The sequence below is a fragment of the Micromys minutus genome (assembly GCF_963924665.1).
Source record: "Micromys minutus genome assembly, chromosome: 11".
Taxonomy (NCBI): domain Eukaryota; kingdom Metazoa; phylum Chordata; class Mammalia; order Rodentia; family Muridae; genus Micromys; species Micromys minutus.
In genome coordinates, this window is record NC_137980.1 from 21,296,009 (window position 1) to 21,318,525 (window position 22,517).

At 42.3% G+C, this 22,517-nt stretch overlaps 2 protein-coding genes across 2 annotated transcripts in view; one reads left to right on the plus strand and one right to left on the minus strand.

Moving 5' to 3' along the window:
- The first annotated feature begins 1,064 nt into the window (after positions 1 to 1,064).
- Positions 1,065 to 11,517, plus strand: LOC308427535 (survival motor neuron protein). The gene is made up of 9 exons (XM_080925683.1): positions 1,065 to 1,169; positions 2,823 to 2,894; positions 3,089 to 3,208; positions 4,000 to 4,200; positions 4,356 to 4,502; positions 5,810 to 5,896; positions 7,594 to 7,704; positions 9,700 to 9,750; positions 11,204 to 11,517. Exons 1-8 carry the CDS (start codon positions 1,098 to 1,100, stop codon positions 9,745 to 9,747), a joined length of 858 nt encoding a protein of 285 aa, XP_080781809.1. The 5' UTR covers positions 1,065 to 1,097; the 3' UTR covers positions 9,748 to 9,750; positions 11,204 to 11,517.
- Positions 11,518 to 18,986: 7,469 nt separating this feature from the next.
- Positions 18,987 to 22,517, minus strand: part of LOC308426932 (baculoviral IAP repeat-containing protein 1b-like) — a gene marked incomplete at both ends in the record, with an annotated part of 31,293 nt that continues 27,762 nt past the window's right edge. Inside the window, one exon of the mRNA XM_080924932.1 lies at positions 18,987 to 19,351. Coding sequence (XP_080781058.1) covers positions 18,987 to 19,351 — 365 coding nt within the window. The remainder of the gene's footprint in view (positions 19,352 to 22,517) is intronic.

A 22,517-nucleotide genomic window follows, 5' to 3' on the forward strand; every position in this document is an offset into this window, starting at 1 on the left:
GAACATTCTTAACAATCTCCACCCACATCACCATCGGTAAATCTCACTAGGAACTTTTGGGATGCCCTATTACAAGTTGCCCTATATTGTAGGAAACAGTGATTTTAGCCAGGCTGTGCCAAGCCCTGGGAGACTGCATCTTATTTTGAGACAGAATCTAGCTGCAAACCTCTGACTGGCTTGGAACTTCCTATGTAGACCAGGCTGGCCCCAACTCATACTTGTTTACCTCTGGAAACTCCACCCTAGAAGCACCTTCTGACTCCATTTTGAGGGAGATGACTGCAGCCTCTGGTTACACCAGAAACAGCAACATCTGCCAGGATCCACCTAGTTTTTTGTTTGTCTGTATTTTACACACTGATAGGTGGCTTATTCCCGATAGCTGAAAGAAAGTCAATCTGTAAATTTATTGGGATGAATCAAATCTATGGTGGTATATTGATTATCGAAATCTTATCAGGAAAACCAGACCCAAGAACTTACCAGATATGCCAGATCAAGGATATGGTCGACCTCCCCAACCTGGAGCCCATTACAAAACAGATACCAAACATTTCAATGGAAGGCCAGATACCAACCCATCTTCTAATAATTGGTGTGTGCATCAAGAACCAGCAAAGGATGGCCTTATTGTGGAGATTCATCTTGGCATAGCATCTCTATTTTATACGTTACCTCCCACTACCATTACTTTATACAAAATTTATTGTTTATTAGAAAGAAAACAAATAGAACATGTACTCTCCAAACTCGAGAAGCAGAGGTAGTAAAGGCCAGCCTGGGCTAGATTGCGACGCTGAGCTACAGTGTGGTAATCTGACTTGGAAAATGAGAAGAAAAAAGCTGGAGGAAGGAAAACAAATTGGAAGAAAAAAGAGGGAAAAGAAAAGAAAAAGCTAGGAGAAAGGGGGAGGGGAGAAAGAGGAGGCGTGACAGCCGTGAGAGGGAGGAGTGAGTTGAGAGCGCACTAGTCATTTGCCTAATGCGTGTGTGACGTCTCTTCCGCCTCCGGGCCACCGTACTCTTCCGGTCCCAGAAGCCCCATAACGGAAGTCGTCATTGGGCGAGCCCAGCAGCGTCCGTGGTAGCAGGCCATGGCTATGGGCAGCGGCGGCGCAGGCTCCGAGCAGGAAGACACGGTGCTGTTTCGGCGTGGCACGGGCCAGGTGAGATCGCAGCCGAGCGCTAGTGCTCGGAGCGCTGCCCGAGACCGAGCCAGTGCGCGCTCGTTCGGGCCACATGCTGCCACCTCATCCGCTTCTGGTGCAGCTTGGGCACCGGAGAGGCTGTGAGCCACGCTTTGGTCCTGTGTGACTGCAAGAGGATGTGCGGGAACGGGGAAAGGCTGGCTGAAGCAATAAAACCAGTTAGGAAAAATGCTCCTAATTTAGGTCAGGATGAAGATGTTAACAGTGACTTTAGACCGAAATGCTGGATTCAGATATAGTTTTGTAACCAGAAGGACCAATTTTCGCAGATAACAGTTGATAAAGTTTGCGAGAGGATAACCAAAGTTGCCCTGAGTAGTTGAAAAGTTGTTACTGAGTACAGTACACTCAAGTGTGTAAGACGGAAGATCTGAGCCAAGGTTGGTGGTTCACGCATAATTCCAGACACAAACACTTGGGAGATGGAGGCAGGAGGCTCACGAGTTGAGGTTCATTCTCAGTTACAGTATGAACTCCAGAGCAGCCTTAACTACAGTGAGTCTCGGTAAAAGCAAAACAAACACTTTTAAATACGAGGGAAAATCAGAGCCAAGTTGACGGAATGTGCAGGATTGTGAGGTTGAGATAGCCTGAGAAACAACATATTCCATCTACCAAACAGTTTAAAACATTAGGAGCACAGTCTTAGTATGGTATGGCAACTGAATTCTGCTTAGAGCATATGGGAGAAGAGAATTCAGGGCAGTGCTGTTATTTCCTATTTTGGGGGACATCCCCGCAATTCCTATCCGGAATAAAGCTTTGCCTTCCGTCCTCAGTGGGATCCCTGGTGGTCTGGTTCTCTCTTTAAACCACACGTTTCCTGTGCTTGCTTATTTGTCAGCCAGGTATCTTCTTCTAGCCCAGGGTGGTGGTTCATGTTTATAATCCCAGGGTAATCTTATTTATTGCAGTTTCTTTTTCGTTGCTCTTTTGTTGGTTTTGTTTTGAGACAGGTCTCTACCATGTAGCCCCAGTAGACCTGGAACTCTCCATGTAGGCCAAGCTGTAGGGCCATCTCAGCCTTCCGTGTGCTGGAGTTAAGAGTGGACTACCACACCTGGTGTTGAAGTTTATTTAGCTCTAGCTCTTTTTTTTTCCCTTCCTCTATTTGAATCAAGGTCACCTTCCATGGCCTAAGTTGATCTGGAATTTAATACGTAGACTAGAGGAGCCTGGAACTCTTGACAGCCCTACTGTGTCTGGCTCTGGGATGTTGGGATTGTAAATTACAGATATGAGCCATTATACTTTGTAATTCATGGTTTTGTATTTTTGTTTGTTGGTGTGTGTGTTTGTTGAGATAAAGTCTTATGTTGAAGTCTATGCTGTCTTGGACCCTACTGTGTAACCCAGACCAGTCTTGCCTTGGCAATCCTGCTTCTACTGAGTACATTGAAGCATTTTTAGGTGATTGGATCTGTCATGCTAGTGAGTGGTGACTTTCTAGAAGTGTGTCCCTCTATAGCACATACATTCTGAGTATCTGGATTTAGGCAGATACTAGGGGTTGATCTAGGGACTTTGAACTACTTCCCCAGTATTTTCTACTATGTGTTTTTTATTAAGCACATCTGTCTATAAATTATTTGTATTCTTTTTCCTCTTCAGAGCGATGATTCTGACATTTGGGATGATACAGCATTGATAAAAGCTTATGATAAAGCTGTGGCTTCCTTTAAGGTATGAAATGTGTAACCATTCTTTTCCGTATTCCTCAGGTGATACATTTTGTGAAAAAGAAAAGAAAAGAAACCTGAGTCCACTGAGCCATTGAGACTTTCTTAGGTGGTGGGACCTGTTTTGTAAGAAGGTGGTGGCTTTGTAAAAACATATCTCTCCATGACACATATGTTTTTCTGTCACTGTTTTCATAGCATGCTCTAAAGAACGGTGACATTTGTGAAACTTCAGATAAGCCAAAAGGGACAGCTAGAAGGAAAAATGCTAAGAAGAATAAAAACCAAAAGAAGAATGCCTCAACTTCTTCGAAACAGGTGAATGATTGATTTAAACAGGGTCTTGCCGAGCCTGAGGGAAGAGATAATGATGCTGTTTACAGTGCTGGAGAGCTGTGAACTGAGTCAGCACACACACACACACACACACACACACACACACACACACACACGTACTCGTACGTTTATGGACATATATATGTACATTCTGGATATTGAATCCTGAGCTTCCTGCATCCTGAGTATGTGCTATGAAATTGATGTGTAGCACTACCCCCTCCCCCCAATTTCAACAATTTAAAAATTGTTAAGGTAAATCAAAACTTCTGATAGGTAGGTCTGCTATCTGAAAGCAGACCTTTTCGGGAGTTTAGCAGCAGAGCATCTGGCTGGTGCAGGCCCAGCCTGTGTGTCCCTGATCAAACCCACACTGAATCAGAACAAAAACCCTATAGACTAGAGGATGCCCCCCAGCGCGCCCCCCCCCCCCCCCCCCGCCATCTGGTGAGGTTTTTTGTAAAGTGAATAGTTTGGCCTACCTTGGATTCATTATTACCAAAGGGAAAGGGTGCTTACATTTGGTGAGCACTTGCTTTTTGACTAAGCGCTGCATTGGTCATAAGTGTTTGGTCTCTTTTGTTCTTACTGACAAGTTAGGTAGTAGGATACATTACAGCCATTCATCAAACCCAGAAAAGAAGATGGAGATGACTAAGAACGGTGTCTGTAATTAAGTAGATGGGAGGATTGGGATTATACTTGGAGAGCTGGGTTATAGTTTATTCTTTTTAAAAGAAGTAACGTGGGCATGTCTTTCATTTTTTCTGTAGTGGAAAGTTGGTGACAAATGTTCTGCTGTTTGGTCAGAAGATGGCTGCATTTACCCAGCTACCATTACGTCCATCGACTTTAAGAGAGAAACCTGTGTTGTGGTTTATACTGGATATGGAAACAGAGAGGAGCAAAACCTATCTGACCTACTTTCCCCATCCCGTGAAGTAGCTAATAATACAGAACAGAACACACAGGAGGTAAGGTCATGAAAGATGTCCATTCCTGAGAGGACTAAGTAAGGGGAAAGAGCATTATAATCATTCTCTTTTTGCTGAAGCACAGGTCAAGGTCATACAAATGCTAGCCAGGTGTTCTGACTTTGCATAACAAATGTTTATTTTTCTTTTTAAAGAATGAAAGTCAAGTTTCCACAGACGACAGTGAACACTCCTCCAGATCTTTCAGAAGTAAAGCACATAGCAAGTCCAAAGCTGCTGCATGGGCCTCATTCCTCCCTCCTCCGCCCCCGATGCCAGGGTCAGGGTTGGGACCAGGAAAGGTAAATGTTGTGTTAAGAAAAGTACGTGTGTCTGGAATAATGAGTATCGGGAGCCTAGCTCTGTCATTCTCTGTGAAACGGTAGCTTCCGAGCCTGAGTCTAGAAAGAGGAGATGCGCGCTGAAGTAAGGGACTGCATGGCTGGCTGGTAACTAGTCCGATTTCCTTTTTACAGACTTTTGTTACATTTGTAGTGTGTGTGCTTGAGGCCCACATAGTGGAAGGAAAGAGCCTGTTGTAAGCTGACTTCTGACTTCCACAGATCCTGGTGCCTCCACCTGTAAATGATGTGGGATTATAGGCATGTGCCAGCCACCACACCTTGTTTATCCCCGAGTATATAGTGTTAAAGTGTGTACACTTTGCATGGCTCATTTGGTTGTAAGTAGAAGTCCACTTAAGAAGAATTGTATTATAGGCTAGGTGGTGTTGTGGGTAAAGGTGTCTGTGCTGCCTGGCCTGCCTGCCTGCCAGAGCAGTGTTCCCTGGAGTCTCTGGGTGGGGGAGAGAAGCAATTCCCAAAGGTTGTCCCTGGGGTCCACATGAGCACCATAGCACATGCTTCACTAATGCATGTACACGCAATTAAATAAACTAATGTTTTAGAGAATTTAAACAACAAAGATTTTTTGTTATAATTTTCTAATTAAAGATTATATTGTATTAGAGTTTCTTGAATCTGAATGATTTTAATATATATCTTGTTTTTTTGGTAGTTTTTACAATGTACTTTAGCATATAAGTAACGGGACCTTTAAAACTTTTCTCTTCTCATTTTACATTTATTTATTTGGGGTGGGTACTATGTCCATAATGGAAGTTAAAGGGCACTTATGGAAGTGAGTTTTCTTCCTCTTGTGGGTCCTGGGAATTGAACTCAGGTCATCAGACTTGGTGACAAGTACCTTTTATCTGAGGAGCTCTCTTGTGGATCCATTAACAGGATATCTACAAAGATATGTGACAATGGAGAGAATATAACCTTGGGATAGATTATCTTGGACAATACCTGGTCTCAGCTCTACTAAGCAATTACAGATCTTTACTGTGATCTTCCTTGCTAAATGTTTATATAGAAAAGAAATGAAGGAAAGAATCTAGAGGCTACCATTTGAGTTAAGATTTGCTTTATTTTTAATTACGTATATGCGTGCATGTCTGTAGGTTTGTGCATGTGGTTATAGATGCTTTTATCTACTGAGCCATCTCTCCAGTTCTTATTTCTTTTATTTTGGTTTTGGATATTTTTACTTTCAGTGAAAGAAGGAATTTTCCTTTAAAATACTAACTTTGAAATAATCTTTATAGCCAGGTCTAAGATTCAATGGCCCACCACCACCTCCCCCTCCCCCCTTCTTGCCGTGTTGGATGCCTCCGTTTCCCTCAGGACCACCAGTAAGTACAAGAGAATTTAGATTACACTCTTTATGTACAGTTAAAATTTTATTAGAATGTAGAAAATTGAAGCATGTTACCTTAGGCCACTCCCAAGGTTGGATTCTAAGGAGTGAAAATGTAAACCTCGGGGTGTGTTTGGAAGATTCTCTTTTTCAGACAGTGCTCTCCTAGTCTCATCTCCAGACTCTGTTTTGTGTGTTTTCTGCCACAGTGTTTGGTATCCAGTTTCCTGTGCTGGTTTCTGTCAGAAGTGTCCTCTGCACACGGAGGCTGGTGACAGACAGTGTCCCTTGGTGCAGGTCTCGGAGCCTCGAGGCACTTCTCTTTGGCATTGTTTTACTTTTGTCCTAATGGAGGTTTTTAGTTTGTTTGGTTTTCAAGACCATTTTCTCTGTGGAACAGCCCTGGCTGTCCTGGAACTAGCTGTGTAGAACAGGCTGGGCATGAACTCAAAGAGACCTGCCTGCCTTTGCCTCCCTGGGATTAAAGGAGTGCTGGGATTAAAGGCCTGTACTGCCACCACTTGGCCCTGATAGAATTTTTATGGTAGTTTTATTTTTAGGTATTAACAGTAGTTTAAAGGATATTTTGGGGCAGACTGTGCTTGAGTGGGACTACTCCAAATCTTTCCTTACAGTGGTCTTAAAATGTTCTCTCTCCCTCTCTCTCTCTCTCTCTCTCTCTCTCTCTCTCTGTGTGTGTGGTGTGTGTTTTCTGGAAAGACTTGAGTCTCTGTTTTGTCTCTTATGCATAGCTTCATAATGAAACAAAAATAGTCCAATCATATTATTAAATGTCAACTGGTTTTTATCTTTGTTAAATCTATTGGTCTTTTTTTTTTTTTTTAAACGACTTTATTTTACAAAACAAAGATAAATGTACAGATTTTAAACATTTTTTGCTTAAAATTATACTTTTTTTGTCAGTACTGTTTTTTCAGACATTAAAATAATTTTTCACATAAAACCATGTGAATATATTTTTTTTAGTCAGTACTTGATTTTTTTTCAAGGGCCCGACAGTACACATTGAAAACCCAATAGTTACAATAAGCGTAAAGTACATGCAAAACAAAACGAAACATGGAAACAGTCAGTCTTCTTGTTTGTAAATATATGTATATATTTTTTTTTGTTTTCTTTATTTCTTGGACTTCATACAGTCTGTGAGTTGTTTCTGAAAGAGTGCAAGCCTCTGGGGTTAGTATCCCAATATCAGTGACTGCATATTATGTCTGTTCTTTTGTGACTGGGTTATCTCACTCAGGATGATATTCTCTAGATGCAGCCATTTTCTTAAGAATTTGGTTAGTCATTGTTTCTGGTGGCTGAGTAGTATTCCATTGTGTATATGTACCACAATTTTTGTATCCATTCATCTTCTGAAGGACATCTGGGTTCCTTCCAGCTTCTGGCTATTATAAATAGAGCCGCTATGAACATTGTGGTGCATATATCTTTGTTGTGTATTAAAGTGTCTCTGGGGTATATGCCCAGAAGTGGAATATCTGGGTCTTTCTATTGGTCTTTTTAAATTATGATTAGCTTTCTTCCAGTACTAAATTTTCAAAAAATTAAATAGAAGTATCTCATGGAGTATAGGAAAAGGTTCAGTTAATATCCATTATTCTCTGTGTAAATTGAATAGCTGAATTTCAGTATTTTCCTAACTGGATTGTTCTTTTTCATTTGCAGATAATTCCTCCACCCCCTCCCATATCTCCTGACTGTCTGGATGACACTGATGCCCTGGGCAGTATGCTCATCTCTTGGTACATGAGTGGCTACCACACTGGCTACTATATGGTAAGGACTCCTTGGGAGCTTCCTGATGTGCGCTCTGTAGTTGTACAACTCTTGGTGGTGAGTCTTGCACCCAGAGGAGCTTCTGCACGACTGAAGTTCGGTTTATTCTGTGAACTTAAAAAACATTTAAAAATGGACAGTTCCTCTTTCATCATCTCTCCTAAGTGTGATTGCAGTTCATTTCAGATGTCTGGTTTTGTTATTTGTTTTTTTTTTTTTTTCAAGACACTGTTTCTCTGCGTAGCCCTAGCTGTGCTGGAACTCACTCTGTAGACCAGGGTGGCCTCAAACTCACAGAGATACACGTGTGTTCTTCAAGCTGGCCTTGAACTCTGTAATCTCCTCACCCTAGCTTCCCGAGGAGCAGGGACTGCATGTGTGCACCACCATCCTGAACATACTTGTACTGTACAGTGGAGTCTTACACTGACTCCTTTGGCCAGAGTTTCTGGGTATTGGAGATCTCACCCTGGGGCTCACACGTGCTGGGCAAACTCTGCCACTGAGCTATATCCCAGCCTGGCCAGTTTTTGAAGTTGAGTGTTTTGTTGGTAAGCTTAATCTACAGTCTTGTGTATAGTTACAACTCTGTTACCTTCCATTCCATAGATAGGTAAGTGTGCTGTTTACCCATTCTACTATTAATGACTGTGTTGTCCATTTGGGCCAGTAAAAATGTTTCTGCGTTTGGAGAAATGGCATAGCAGGTAAGAGCACTGGCTGCTCTCTAGAGGACCCGAGTTCCAATCCCAGTACCCATAGGGCTGCTCCCAACAGCATCACCGTGACCAGTGCTTTTTACTCCAGTCCTGAGAAGCACTTGTTAGGTAGCCATGCTCCTCAAAGTATTCATGCCAGCTCCGAGCTAGCCAGATAAATGCTTTCCTTTAGGGGTAGCATCTGTGTGTGTGTATTGATAGCATTTCATTAGATTAGTTTGCTTAACTTAAAATATCTGCATATGACCTTAAGAAGTATAGAAAGTACTTTTCTGAAGTATGAAGTTCTGAGGATTTTACCTTTGGAAAGAGTAGACACGCTTGTAAGTAGGGCGTTACAGTAGCCTAAGACTTCTGAAGACTCCATTGATTAACATGAGCAGTTCATAGCCCTTACCGAGTGTGGCCTAAGCCACAGTGTCCGCCTGCCCGGTCAGAGTGGTGGCGGCTCAGCTTGGCGGTCAGTGCTCACCTCTGCAGATCTCCTATAGAGATCAAAGCAGAACAAGAATGCGTAAGGGTGGTGTCATTGCAGAAGTGAATGTGTCGTAGCTTTGGTCTTCATTGGTACCAGGTTTGGATCAGTCACTTTTGGAATGTTGTAAGCTACTTTTTAAAATAGATACTTATTTTCTGGTGACATTATAAAGTTAGTATGTCTCATGAAGCAGACTGTTTGGTTGTTCTGGTGGTGCTGGAGATCAAACTCAGGGCCTTGCACATGTTAGGCAAAGCCTCTAGCACCAAACTGTTCCCATTCTCCTGTGTGTGTGTGTGTGTGTGTGTGTGTGTGTGTGTGTGTGTGTGTGTGTGTGTGTGAGTGTGTGTGTGAGGGTCTTACTGTTATAGCTCAGTCTTTTCGCTGGTCAGGCTTGCCTTAAAATCAAGTCCTCTTGATTTAGTTTCCTAAGCACTGGGATCATTAGGTATATGTCACTAAGTTGGGCTTAAGGGTTATTTGTTTTGTTATATTCTGCTTTGTTTTTTAAGAGAGACCAGGCTAGCCTTGAACTCACAGGGGTCCTCTTGTCCTGGTCTTCCAAGTTCCTTACAGACACAGGCCACCTCTCCCAATAGGAGGCAGAGGTGTAGCCCAGGTAGTTTTATACTCAGGTGTATCTGAAGATGACCTTGACCTCCAGATCCTCCTTCCTCCTTATCTCAGTGGTAGATTGTAGCATGCATCACCAGACTTGGCACCAAACTGGGCTGGAAGTGGTTACTCACATTTATTTAATGTGTACCTTGTTTAACTTTTTATTTGCTCTCTTTACAGGGTTTCAGACAAAATAAAAAAGAAGGAAAGTGCTCACATACAAATTAAAAAGTAAGTCTCTTATTTTAAAAGCTAATTTTACCTTTATATGACTTTTATAGTTTGTGGAAAATGAGTATTTTGAACATTTGAAAATTGATGTTTATATAAAACTATACTAAAGACATCTTATTTTTTAAGCTGTGTGTGTGTGTGTGTGTGTGTGTGTGTGTGTGTTGGTTGAGGGGCAGGAATGCATGGCCACAGAAGAGGATGTAGGATCCCTTGAACTTGAGTTACATGTGGTTGTCAGCGAGTTGACCTGGTGCTGGGAACTGAACTCAGAGTCTAGAAGAACAGCAAGTGCTCTTGAACTGCTGAGCCCTCTCTCCAGCCCTACTAAAGACTGCCAAAAGTTAGATTAACTATTGAATTATCCTCACATAATCAAATTCTCATGGTGTCAAAATGTCAACCCAAATACTGCTTGATTATGTTTGGCAAAACAATGATTCTTAGGCTGGCCTTGAACTCGGTGATAGCCTGCCTCAGCCTCCACAGCAGGAGGATTGGAGACTTGCAGCACTACCTGGTCTAAATTCTGGTTGAGGGTGTGAAGATAATTGCAGTGTCACTGGCTAGTCAGGTTGGGTGTTTTGTGGAGAAAATCTAGGGAAAACCTAGGGCCTCACACATAATAAGCAATATTCTGCCACTGAGCCATATTTCCATATCCGCGTGTGCTTTTTACATTAAACTGTGTGTGTAGAGGTTTTGCCTACATGTATGTTTCTGTGTCATGTACAGATGAGGACACTCTGGATTCCTTGAAACTGGAGTTACATGTAGGTAGTTATAAGTTGCCCACACCTTCTAACAAGAGCAGTAAGTGCTATTAACCCTGAGCCATCTCTCCAGACCTTAGATACTGGTCTTATTGCTGTGAAGAGAAACCATGACCAAGGCAACTCTCATATAATAAAGCTCGCTTACAGTTTTCGGGGGTTAGTCCGTGATCATCATGGCAGGAAGCAGACAGTCATGGCTCTGGAATGGTAGCTGTTTACACAGAGTTTTTATTGTAACTTTCTGGAGGCCTTAATATTTTGAGTTCATTTTTAACTCTAGAGACATAACATTTTAATCCAGGTGACCGATTTCTAGTTTTACTACCCTGAACAAAGGTGGTTATAATTGTTGCAGTCACTTTAGTGAACTAAACATTTAGTGAAAAGTTTAACATATGATTTGATAATTTGTAATATGTTTAAATTCTCATAGGAGAGATCAAAATTAATGTTTATATTAATTCATTTTTATTTTTGCATTCTATATAAAAATATGATTTGGGAACTGATAAGATGCTTCAGAGACCAAAGGCCTGGTGACCTGAGTTCACTCCCTAGGGTGGGGAGGAGAACAGTTCTCATTAATTGTCTCTGACTCACACACGCACCTGCGTGCATGTACAATTTTTATTTATTGTCATTTTATAACTGCCTAGAGTGTTTTCTCTCAAATTTAGGTTCAGCTCTCTCCCAAGGAGGTGGTTTGTTGGTTTCCCTGGTCCGTAAGAACAGAGTCTCCTCATCATCTTTGTGGACTCTTGGCTAACTGGCGTCATCATCAGTGTCTCCCCATGCTGGGAGTTCATCCTGAGTCAGCAGCAGGGCGTGCTCAGAGTGTAAGCGGTTGGAAGAACCGACGGTGGCAGTGTGAGTGCACGGAAGTCAGTCTGCCAAACTGTGACTGAGCACACATGTACAATTGTGATTTTCTTAGTATGTCAAGATTTTTATTAATGCCTTTAAAATTAAATAAAAGTCCTTTTTTTTGAAATCTTGACTTTATAGATATTTTCCTTTGGGATATATTCAGTGGAGTTGAGTCTATTTAAAGATACAGAAAGAAAACTACTCAGACTTATTACTTGGGTAAAACGGCAGAAGGTAGAATAAATTGATAATCCACGGTTGAAGAACAAAAACTAGCTAATGTCACCGGGGCTACTGGCCAGTCAGGAACTAAGGCGTGTTGTGGTTTTGTTTTATATGTTTGTGTGCCTTGTTGCATGCATGCATACGTGTCTCTCTCTCTCTCTCTGTATGTGTGTGTGTCTGTGTGTGTGTGTATGTGCATTTTCCATGGCTCATATGTGGAGGTTGGAGAAAAATTTGTGAAATCATTTTTTTTAATGTAGGTTTTAGGGATTGAGTTCAGGTCATCTGGTGCCTTCACCTGTTACGCCATCTTGCTAGCCCTGTTCTTTATTTATTGAAACGGTCTTGTTTTTAGCCTGGCTGAAATTCACAGTCCTCTTGACTCAGGCTCCCAAATGCTGGCCTCATCACAGCAGCAAATGCAAGCAGTACCACAGCCTGACTGTGTTCTGTTAGAAGCCGTGTTATTCTCTTTGTACCTTCTCTTGTTTGTCTCTCTAGTCTCCCTGTTCCCATGATGTCCCTTACCTCATCATGAATACTGCCTAACCCAGTTACCCATGCCTTTCTTCCCCCATGGCCTTGTGCCAGAATCCGTGTAGATTCTTAAGGTAAGGATTGGTGTCTTCTCCCTGGTTTATTTACCTTTGAAGGAAGAAGTAAGTGTGATCAGCATCATTATGTTAGAGATGGAACCCATTGATAGACCACTTGTCCAACATGTGTAAGGCACTAGGGTTTGATCTCCACTATTATAAAAACAGAAAATGGTGGATGCTATTCTTTCCTAACTTTTAGCTAGGTAAACTAAATTAACTAAGCTTCCTATGTGCCTATTGTATTAGCCATCAAGTAAGTATTATCAAACTAATAGTACCTACTAGTAAACTGGGCAAAATGTGTTCTGTGACTTGAGCTTTTAGAAGAAGTATTGGCTATTATAGATTCAACATAACTTAGTTAATTTTCAGGTTAAATTTAATTGTTTACCTTCTGACCAGACATTAGATATTAACACTAATTTTAACTCTCTTTAGCACCCAATACATTTATCTGGACTGAGGTCATTAATTCCAGCAAGCACTCAACATTATTGTTGTTCTTTTGGGGTTGCAAACCCCTTCAGCTTCTTTAATTCTTTTTCTAACTCCTCCATTGGGGACCCCATTCTCAGTTGGATGGTTGGCCATGAGCATCTGCCTCTTTGTTAAGCTCTGGCAGAGCCTTCAGGAGACAGCTATATCAGACTCCTGTCAGCAGACTCTGCATCAGCAATATTGTTTGGGTTTGGTGGTGGCATATGGGCTGGATCTCCAGGTGGGGCAGTCTCTGAATGGCCTTTCCTTCAGACTCTGCTCCCTTATTAGAAGTAAAATGGAGGGGGATGGGAGGGTTTGCAGAGGGGAAGCTACTTTGAAAGCTGAGGTAGTCAGATTCATCCTTTGAGATCAGCTTGGTCAACATAATGAGACCACATCTAGTACAGTAACTAAAAAACCAGACAGTGGAGCCACCTCAGTGGGTAAGAGCATGGGGAAAGGAGAGAGGAGGGAGCAGCTGGAGGATCACTGTGGGGTACCAGCTACCAGCCTAACCCAAACCTATAGGTTCAGGGTTCTCCAGGGAATAATGCAGGCAGTGAAAAAGACGCCGATGAAGACCTTTGGCCTTTGTGCATTCAGAAACAGGCATATGCATGCTCATTGCGTACATGTGCTCTATCTTCTCTTACACACAAAATGGAAAATAACCTACGGGGTGGGGGTGCTTAGAAAGATTTATTCTGGCTCACAGTTCTGGGGATTCAGTGCTGATGATTTTCTGGTGCGCTGAGCTTTAATCAGGCATAATGCAAGAGGCAACAAAAGCATGATTTCTGCATATCTTGTGTGTGTGTTCACACTTGGCCTCGCAGGAGCCACCAGGATTCAGTGCAGTGGGAACTTCATCTTGATGACTTTGTCCTAAATACCTTCCAAAGGCTGCAGCTGCAAACAGTAGGTTAAGTTCCCAGTTCTGGTAGCTCACAGTGGGGATTTCGTTTTAACACATACATTATTTGGGAAATACTGAACCCATGAAGTGAGAGAACATAGTTAAAGGACGGCTTTTGTATAAGAATGTGTGTGAAGCCTGGCAGAGGAGGTGCACTGTTTTAGTCCCAGCACTGGGGAGGCAGAGGCTGGTGGACCTTTGTTAGAGGCCAGCCTGGTCTGCAGAGAGAGTTCCGGGACACCGGGGGCAACATAAAGAGACCTAGACTTGAAAAAAATAAGAATATGTATGAAATACTCAGGAACCAGCAAGGAGGCCAGAGTGAGAGGAAGAAAAGGAGATGGGAATAAGCGGGAGCAAGGGTCAGGCCATTTGTGAGGTCAACCACATTGGCCTCGAGCTGGGAGCCTGGAGGACAGGGAGGCACAGGGAGAGCATGACCTCCAGAAAGATCCTCTGACTGCAGGGTGAAAATGCTCCACAGATTTCACAGAAGTGGGCTAGCCATGTGGAACTCACTGTGTTTTGCAAATGGAATTGCCAGGATTTGTCAGTAATTGTATGTGGTATAAGAGAAGAGTTAAGACTAACTCCAAGGGCACCTGGAAAAATAAAGCAGAAGTTTTGGGAGGTGAAAAGTCTGCAATGAGTATTTTTGTGAAGGGCAAGGTTAAGAATTAACTTTGGAGACATTGGAGTTCTGTAAACAGAATCCAGGGATAGACCTGGAGATGGAGGAAGTAGGGTAGACGTGGAGCTTAAAGCCATTCAGCAGGATAAGGTTGTCCAGGAAGTGTGCTCACACAGGGATGAAGCCAGGACTCAGATCCCCCAGGGGTTAGAGGGCTGAGCTGGAGCTCTCTAGGAAAGCAGGAGTGAGCGAGTCCCTAAGGCAGCTGGAGCAGCTGCTCCCTCCCAGCAATGAGTCCCACCCCATCCATAGCTCAGATGCTGCTCACAGGACGAATGTGATGAAGACTGCAGCGTAGTCATTGAAGGGACCGGTGTAGAGGTTGGAGGTCACTTCTGATGCTGTGAGCCAGTGTGGTTGCCATGGTGATGTTAAAACAGCTCTTTTGGTGGAGTGCAGGCAGGAAGTGACTGTAAGCATGAAAGACACCCGTGCTTGGAAAGAACTTTTTCGATCAAAGTTGTCCTTCCAGACTTGTCATATTTGGAGTTTATAAAATCACATTTAATACCTACTTTTGAGAGTTTACAAGTATTTTTGTTTCCTGTTTAAGTTGTACTCTGAGCTTTATGCTCTGATGAAAAATTGATTTCTTGGGTTTTGTTGTTGTTGTTTGTTGTTGTTGTTTTTTAAACATAAAAATAAAGCAGATGCCCTAAGAAGGTGCAGGCTGTGTAGAAAAGCAGCCCATTTGACAGATTCAGGGCCGGGGATATGGAGAATGTGATCAGAAACAGACACAGCTTTGTCTTTTTCATGTTAAGTGCTGAGAAATAAACCAGAACCGTTGAATTCTTTTTAGAACGGCTTCTTTTCTTTTTCTTTTTTTTTTTTTTTAAGACTTTACATTTTTTTCTTTTTATGGGTATGGGTGTTTTGTCTGCAAGTGCATGTGTACTATGTGTTTGTCTGGTATTCAGCGAGGCCAGAAAAGGACATTAAAGCCCTGGATCCGGAATTACAGCTGGTTGTAAGCAAACATGCTGGTACTGAAAATTGAGCCTGTGTCCTCTGCAAGAATCACCACTACTTCTAACCACTGGGCCATCTTTCCAGCCCCTGTTTCTTTTTCATTTGCAATGATCACATATGCTGGACCACTGGGCAGCCTCCCCAACTCTTCCTCAACTTTGTTTTTAGACAGTGTCTCTCTAGATTGCCCAGGCTAGCCCTCACTTGTGCTGCTCTTGCCTCAGCCTCCAGAGTATCTGGGTTTACACACTTACCTAGGATTTTTTTCCACCCGTGCTCCTAAATGAGTTAATTTGGTTGCCAAGTTATTGCTTCCTGTTTCTATATTGAGTATTCATGATGTGACAGGCTTCCTGTTCTGAACACCTCCCCCCCTGGCATCCCTGTATGCACAGCCTTGTCAGTAGAGGATGCTGTCACTGAGGGAGCCAGGGGCTTCTGCTGGTTCTGGAGCTGTAGGAAGGTCCTTGCAGCACCAGCTCTATCCACAGGCACCTTGGGTAACACACATGGCTGGCAGTACCAGCTCTATCCACAGGCACCTTGGGAAACACACATGGCTGGCAGTACATAGCATTCTGAGGTCTCTTGCAGCCAAATACAGCCCAGCAGCTCCCAGCAACTCCATGGTCCTTGCGAGCTTTTGTGTTGTGACTTTGTCCTGCAAGGCATTGTCACGACCAAAGATGAAGAGCCTGGGTGTGATCAGAGTTCTCTTACTCCTTACAAGCCAGTCTCTGTACCCAGTTCTCAGTGAGAGCTAATGACTGCATTACACTTTCCTCAAACTTCCCTTGGTAAATATTCTTGTGATTTCTGTCTTTTCAGTGGACTGATATAATCCTTAAAGCCTTTCTGAATAGAAAGGTATTAACATATCAGATGAGCAAGATCTTCACAGGGAGGTTGTGTTACTGTTTTGATGACAAGTTGCGTTAACTTATTTAATTATAAAATTATGTACACGAATGAGTGTTTTGTCTGTATATATGCCTAAGCGGAACCTCCATGTGGCTGCTGGGAATTGAACCTGGGTCCTCTGGGAGAGCAGCCAGTGCTCTTCACTGCTGAGCCATCTCTGCAGCCCTAACTTACTTAAATTGTGTAGTGATTTTCTTACATATTTTTTTGGCTGTGCTGGAGACTGTGCTTCGGGTCTCAAGAATACTCTGTAGTACTTACTTCTGAACTATACCCCAAGCTTAAAATTTTACTTTAAATATTAAAATGACAGGCAATTCTAAAAAAAAAAAAAAAAACAAAAGGGAGAAAATAATCAAGAATGCCGCCTGCCTCAGTACTCAGAAAACCAATGTTCGTTTTTCACTTTTAACCATAGGAATTGCTCCCTAGCTTCATTTTATAACTGAACAATAAAAAGCACACATATTTAAGGTGTAAAGGTGTTTTTATTTACATTATGTGTTAGAACATGGCCCAAGAATGGAGTCATGTGAGGAAACTTCGGAGTGTTTGTGAGAACATGAAGAAAACAACTCCGTGTGGTGACCCTAGTTTCTTCAAAACGTAGAACTGTTCTCTGAATGTGTTTCTGCTCCTCCCAGATGTAGGTGTGTAGGCGTGAGCTTACTTCAGATCACTCATTATTGCTTGTGCTGTTATTCAGGTAGATGTTTATTCTTTATATGCCTCCATTGCAGTGGTTGCTTCTCAACCTTCCTGTGACCTTTAACTCTCTCTTAGTTAGGATTCTACAGCTGTGAACAGACACCATGATCCAAATGACGCTCATAATTCAGTCTATTAGCATTGTGGTGGGAAGCATGGCCGCATCCAGGCAGGCATGGTGATGGAGGAGCTGAGAGTTCTGCATCCTGTTCTGAAGGCAGCCCAAAGGCAGCTAGAAGACTGACTTCCAGGAAGCTAGGAATAATGTCTCAAAGCCCACCCCCACAGTGACACATTTCCTCCAACAAGGCCACACCTCCTAATAGTACCACTTTCTGGGCCAAGTATATTTAAACTGTAGTGTCAGGAAAATGTTAGTGATCCCAAAACCAGACAGGAGCCAATCTGATGCAGTAGGGTCTTTATTCTATTTGAGCAGAGCTAGATCGGACCCGTTAGTGCACCATCGTTATGCAAGACGGGTTTGGTGATGAGGAGGTCAAATATCCATCAGGGCAAGGCTTTATAAAAAGCAGCAAGTGTGGAGGAGCGCTGAGTGTGCAAGCATCTAATTGGGAAGTTACTATGGCCTTTAACTTAATTGGCTGGTGCTGGGAGTATAAACTTAATTTCTGCTTCCCTCTGTATTGGTGGCCATTGGGCATAGGGTGGACTTGTAACCTGGGAATACAGATCTGTTGGGGAAATAATTTGAAGATGCTGGTCTTGCTGGGGGTGTTACCTGGAGATGCAGGTCTTATTGGGGGTTAGCCTAGAGACTGGATCTAGGTTCAGGTTTTGTTGGGGGTGGTAACTTGGAAACTAATGCTAGGTACTTGACTGTTTACCGAAGTTCAAACTTAGGTCAGGCTCTCTAAAATGGAGTCTGAACTTAAAAGATTTGGCCTCTTAAAACAACCACAAATACAGTTCCTTTTGTTGTAGTGACCCCCACCCACTATAAAATTATTTTTGTTGCTACTTCATAATTGTAATGTTGCTATTATTGTGATTCATAAATATTTATGTTAAGTGATCCCTGTGAAAGGGTCATCTGACCCTCAAAGAGGTCAAGACCTACAGGTTGAGAACCACTGCTCTATAGAAAAACATGTTTTTGCCACATGAAGCTTATCTTCATGATTGTATATAGCCTGAACTCATGAGAACTTTTCTCAGGTAGTTTTTCTTAATTCTCGGTGTATAAATTGTTTGATGCTCTGAATAAAGTTAATATTGCATGAGAGTTTAGTTCACCTCATTTATTGGCTCTATTCTCCCAGGTCCCACTGCTTCTAGAGAGGTGACAGTTGTGAAATGACAAATAATTATCACAATCAAGTTAATATACCCAGCCCAGAAATCCATGTAAGATTAAAACATACCCTAAACAGAGTGGATTTCCAACAAAATTATAAACCTATCCTAATATATGTAACTCCCCAAAGCCTATGGAACAAAAGCAGTTTCCTCTAAACCCATTTTTTTTCAAATAGATGAGAGATCGTGTAAGCAAGCAAGGCCACACCTGGACTGGTGAATATACAGAAGTCCTGCAAAAACTAAAGACTATCTCCTGGAGAGAGTTAGCTGCCTCCTGCGGTAAAGTCAACTCCTGTCTCATCATGCACAGAACCCGTTCAATCCTTAAACTGGCCGTTTCTTATATGAGTCCTTCCTTCCACAGTGTAGTTTTTACATAGATGAATCTTCCTTTCTCCAGACCCTTTTTATGGACCTGGATAATGGAGGGTTCTATGTATAAACTTGACTAAAGCGCTAACCTTTATACATTAGGGGCCATACAAGGAGTCAAGGCACAGCTCTTCAAGCTCAGTGTAACATGCAGGCTCTCAAACTTACCAGCCTAATACAGTTCAAGAATATTCTTGTATATGCAATAATAAACAATTTGGTTTTAATTGGGGTCTAGAGTAAAGTCTTGTTACATAACACAGGCTGGACCCAAACTCTTGATCCTCCTGCTTAGTCTCCTAAGTAATAGGATTGCACCATGTCTGCCTAGAATGAAATGTATTAGAAAATCAGGTTTTTAGACCTGTAATCTTCCACCTCATCCTTCACTTCTGAATGACAGGAGAGAACGGCACTACCCACCTCCAGTGAACAAGCAAGTGTTTGGACTGAGGGTGTCTTTCCTTCACATCATCGATCACTTTCATGTCCTCTTCATCCAGGAGCCAACTGAGCATTCCAAGCCTGGTGAGGCTGGGCAGTCGGGACACACACTGGCTCAGAGCCTTGACTGTGGTGGCCTGAACTTGGATGCATTCTGGGATATGCCTGGAAATATCCAGGTTTTGCAAGTTTGGCAGGTTGTCCAGGACTTGAAAGAAATTTCTGTATCCTTCCTCTGTAATCTTGTGATTCAGCGTAAGGTCTAAGTTCTCAAGTTTTTGGAAGCCTCCACTGTTTGCTCCCTTGGCTGGAAAGAAAGCAACCGAAATATTTATGAAGCCAAAAATGCTATGAAGATTCTAGCAAAGCTTACAGGGTTATTTGTAACTAATCTTGAACCCACCATCAATGAAAGAAGGGATTACTCAGCATATTTTTTCCACAAGAGCAGGTTCCACTCCATAGCCCTGGATAGCCTACAAACCACTTAGATGGCTGAGGCTGGTCTATAACTCACATCTGCCTACCTCTGCCTTTGACAGATGGGATTAAAGGTGTGTATCACAATGCTTAGCTTTAAACATGTTTTAAAGAGTGTTCTTTGAAAGCCCTAAACAGCAGTCGCATTGATAGGGATTGAGGAAATACTGCAAGGGTAAAGTAGAAACCAGGAAGTTTAGCACAGAGAATTTTGGCCGTCTGGGTAACATTCAGTTCTGTATGTACAGGAAATATGCCAAGGCAGAAACAGGTTACAGTCTAAGAAACAAAAAAATTGTGAGAACAGTCTCTTCCCTGGTGCAGAGAAAGTGTCCTGTAACTGACTGTTATCCAGTTTGCCCAGTGGCTTCCTGGTTACTTAGAGCTCTGGAGGAAATTTGGGCAGGACAAGATAAGCTCTCAACTAAAGTCCATGTCTGGAAGTGGGGAACTAGAAGTTTTAATTGTCAAAACTCTGACACTTTGGAGTTAGGGACATTCAGTATATGGACTTTGGGAAGACAAAGTGAAGTTGATGTTGACGGCCACAAAACAGAGTCTAGTTCCTGAGGCTCTGGATGCCAGAGCAGGGCCAGAACTTCTAGGCCAGCCTGGGCCACATAGTGAGGCTTTGTCAGGAAAAAGGAAGAAAAGAAAATCTTAAAAGCTACTGAATAGCGAAGAAACACACCATGAAGGACATCATAACATGAACACTGGGTACTGACGCTAAAAAAAAAAGAAACGATACAGGCCAGAAACCTCAACAAAAATAACTCCAAAATAGAATGCACTAGAAAAGTACTTCAAAGATGAAGACCCATTTCCCTATCATTTAATGGAGAAAAGCTTTGACTAGCTATCCGAAAATAAAAGGAATGCTACCAGAGCCCTTCAGGCAGAAGCAGAAAGGACACTGGTGAAGGGACTCATGGGAGGCTCAGCAGCAGCAGCAGAGAGACAGTGACCACAGCGCTCCGGACAGGGCTGAAAGGTTACTTCAAGGTGGCTACCAGTCCAGTTTCCACAGGACACCATGTCTCAAAAACAGCAACAGTAAAAAATAAAGGGATCAATAAATCTAACTTGTGAGTACTAAGCACAGAACTGTTTGAAATACTAATTGAAGGGTTGAAAACGTACATAAAAACTAAAGTAAATCACATGCAAGAGGGTAGAAGGCAAATATAATGTTTATGTTATTTTATTATTTATTTATTATGTGTGTGGCACACACACACACACACACACACACATGTGCTCACGCACACATGCCTGCATGCTACAGCATATATGTGTCAGAGAACAATTTTGGATACTTAATTTTCTCCTTTTACCTTGTGGAGTCGAACTCAAGTCTTCAGACTAGGCCAAAAGCCCCTGGCCTGCTGAGCCACCTTGACAACCCAGATAAATAAAGTTTAAATATTCCAGGGGCACCTACCTAACTCATAAAGTGGTAAAAGTACTCATTCGTGTATTAGTTTATACTTTTCTTCAAATTTCAAACCTTATTTTCCAAGATTACACTGAAAGAGGAAAATGTGGAGCTGAAACTCTGCCTGGACACACCAGCCTTGCTGTCTGAAGCAGGGGGATATGGCTTTGGAGTCAAAGCCAACTTGACTTCACATTTTGAACTTGAAGCCAGGCTGGGCTACAGAATAGACCCTACCTAAGCACCCGCTGAAGAAAAAAATGTGCAGGTAATAAGCTAATAATTGTAGGAAGCAAAAACCAGAGGGAAAAAACAAACCACATAGTGTATGGAAGAAGTAAGGAAAGAAATAAAAGAATGCTGAATAAAAATACACATGGGCCACACACTCCCCTGTCATCTTAGCTTTGGGGAAGCTGAAGTGGGAGGACCACAAGACCAGGGCCATCCAGGGCTACATAGCAAATTAAAGTTCAGACTAGACTATTAACCAACAGACACTGTCTAAAAATAGTTAAAAGTTTAACCACTTAACAATATAATATGGTAAAATATTATAGTAATTAAATATAAATTAAAAGTTTAATGGATGGGTTTTTATTTTAAAATTTCTGTGCATGTGTAAATGTGTGTAAGTGTGTTTGTTTGTGGAGTAGCATACACATGTAAACATGGGTGTTTGTGGAGACCAGAGGCTAATGGTAGATCTTTTCTTAGTCGCTCCACTATAGAGAGACTACTTTGTGTCTGTATGGATGTGACACCTGTCAGTAATAAATTTGATGGCCCATGGTTTAGGCAGGAATAGGAGGTGGAACATCCTGGAGACAGAGAAGATTCTGGGATTGTGTGAGGTGGGAGTTGCACCCAGGGAACATGTGACAAGCCAGATGCATGGTACCTGAGCACAGTCACTTGGCAGAATGTTGATCACAATAAATGGCTTAGAGCCCAGCTGTATGGCCAAGATATTTGTAAACGTATTTTTAATCCGTGGCCTATTTCTGGGAGCATGGGACTGGGAGGAAGAACCAGGCAGAACTTTTACACGCCACCTTACTTTTTCAGACCAGTTTACGCTAAACCTGGAGCTCAAAGATTCTACTATTTTGCCTGGTTTATAAGTGCCACGGATTCTCCTGCCCTCAGTTCCATAGTGGCTCTCCTCTTTTGGGTGCTTGCTTCATATATCACACTGAGAGCTTCACTGCATAGGCTGGAAGCACTTTACAGATGACACCTTCTCTGTAACCTCAGATTTGTATCAGGTATTGATTATTTTGGTGATTGTGATTTTTTAGTTTGTCCTGAGACAAGACCTCTTACAGCACATACTGACTCCGAGATTACTATGTGGCTAAGAACGATGACCCAGATGATGAATATTCTCTTGCTTCTACCTCCTGAGTTCTGGGCTTACAGATGTGTAACATTATAACCACTATGCCTGTTTGTATGGTGTACTAAGGATGAAGCTCAGGGTTTCCCAAACTGAACTCCTTTCTAGAGTAACTGTTAAGTCTAACTATGTAATTGTGGAAGACACTCACCTTAA

Coding starts and splice junctions, on each gene's coding strand:
- LOC308427535 (XM_080925683.1), top strand. CDS start 1,098: ATGGCTATGGGCAGCGGCGGCGCAGGCTCCGAGCAGGAAGACACGGTG. Junction 4,503..5,809: donor CAGGGTTGGGACCAGGAAAG/GTAAATGTTGTG, acceptor TAATCTTTATAG/CCAGGTCTAAGATTCAATGG. Junction 5,897..7,593: donor CGTTTCCCTCAGGACCACCA/GTAAGTACAAGA, acceptor TTTCATTTGCAG/ATAATTCCTCCACCCCCTCC.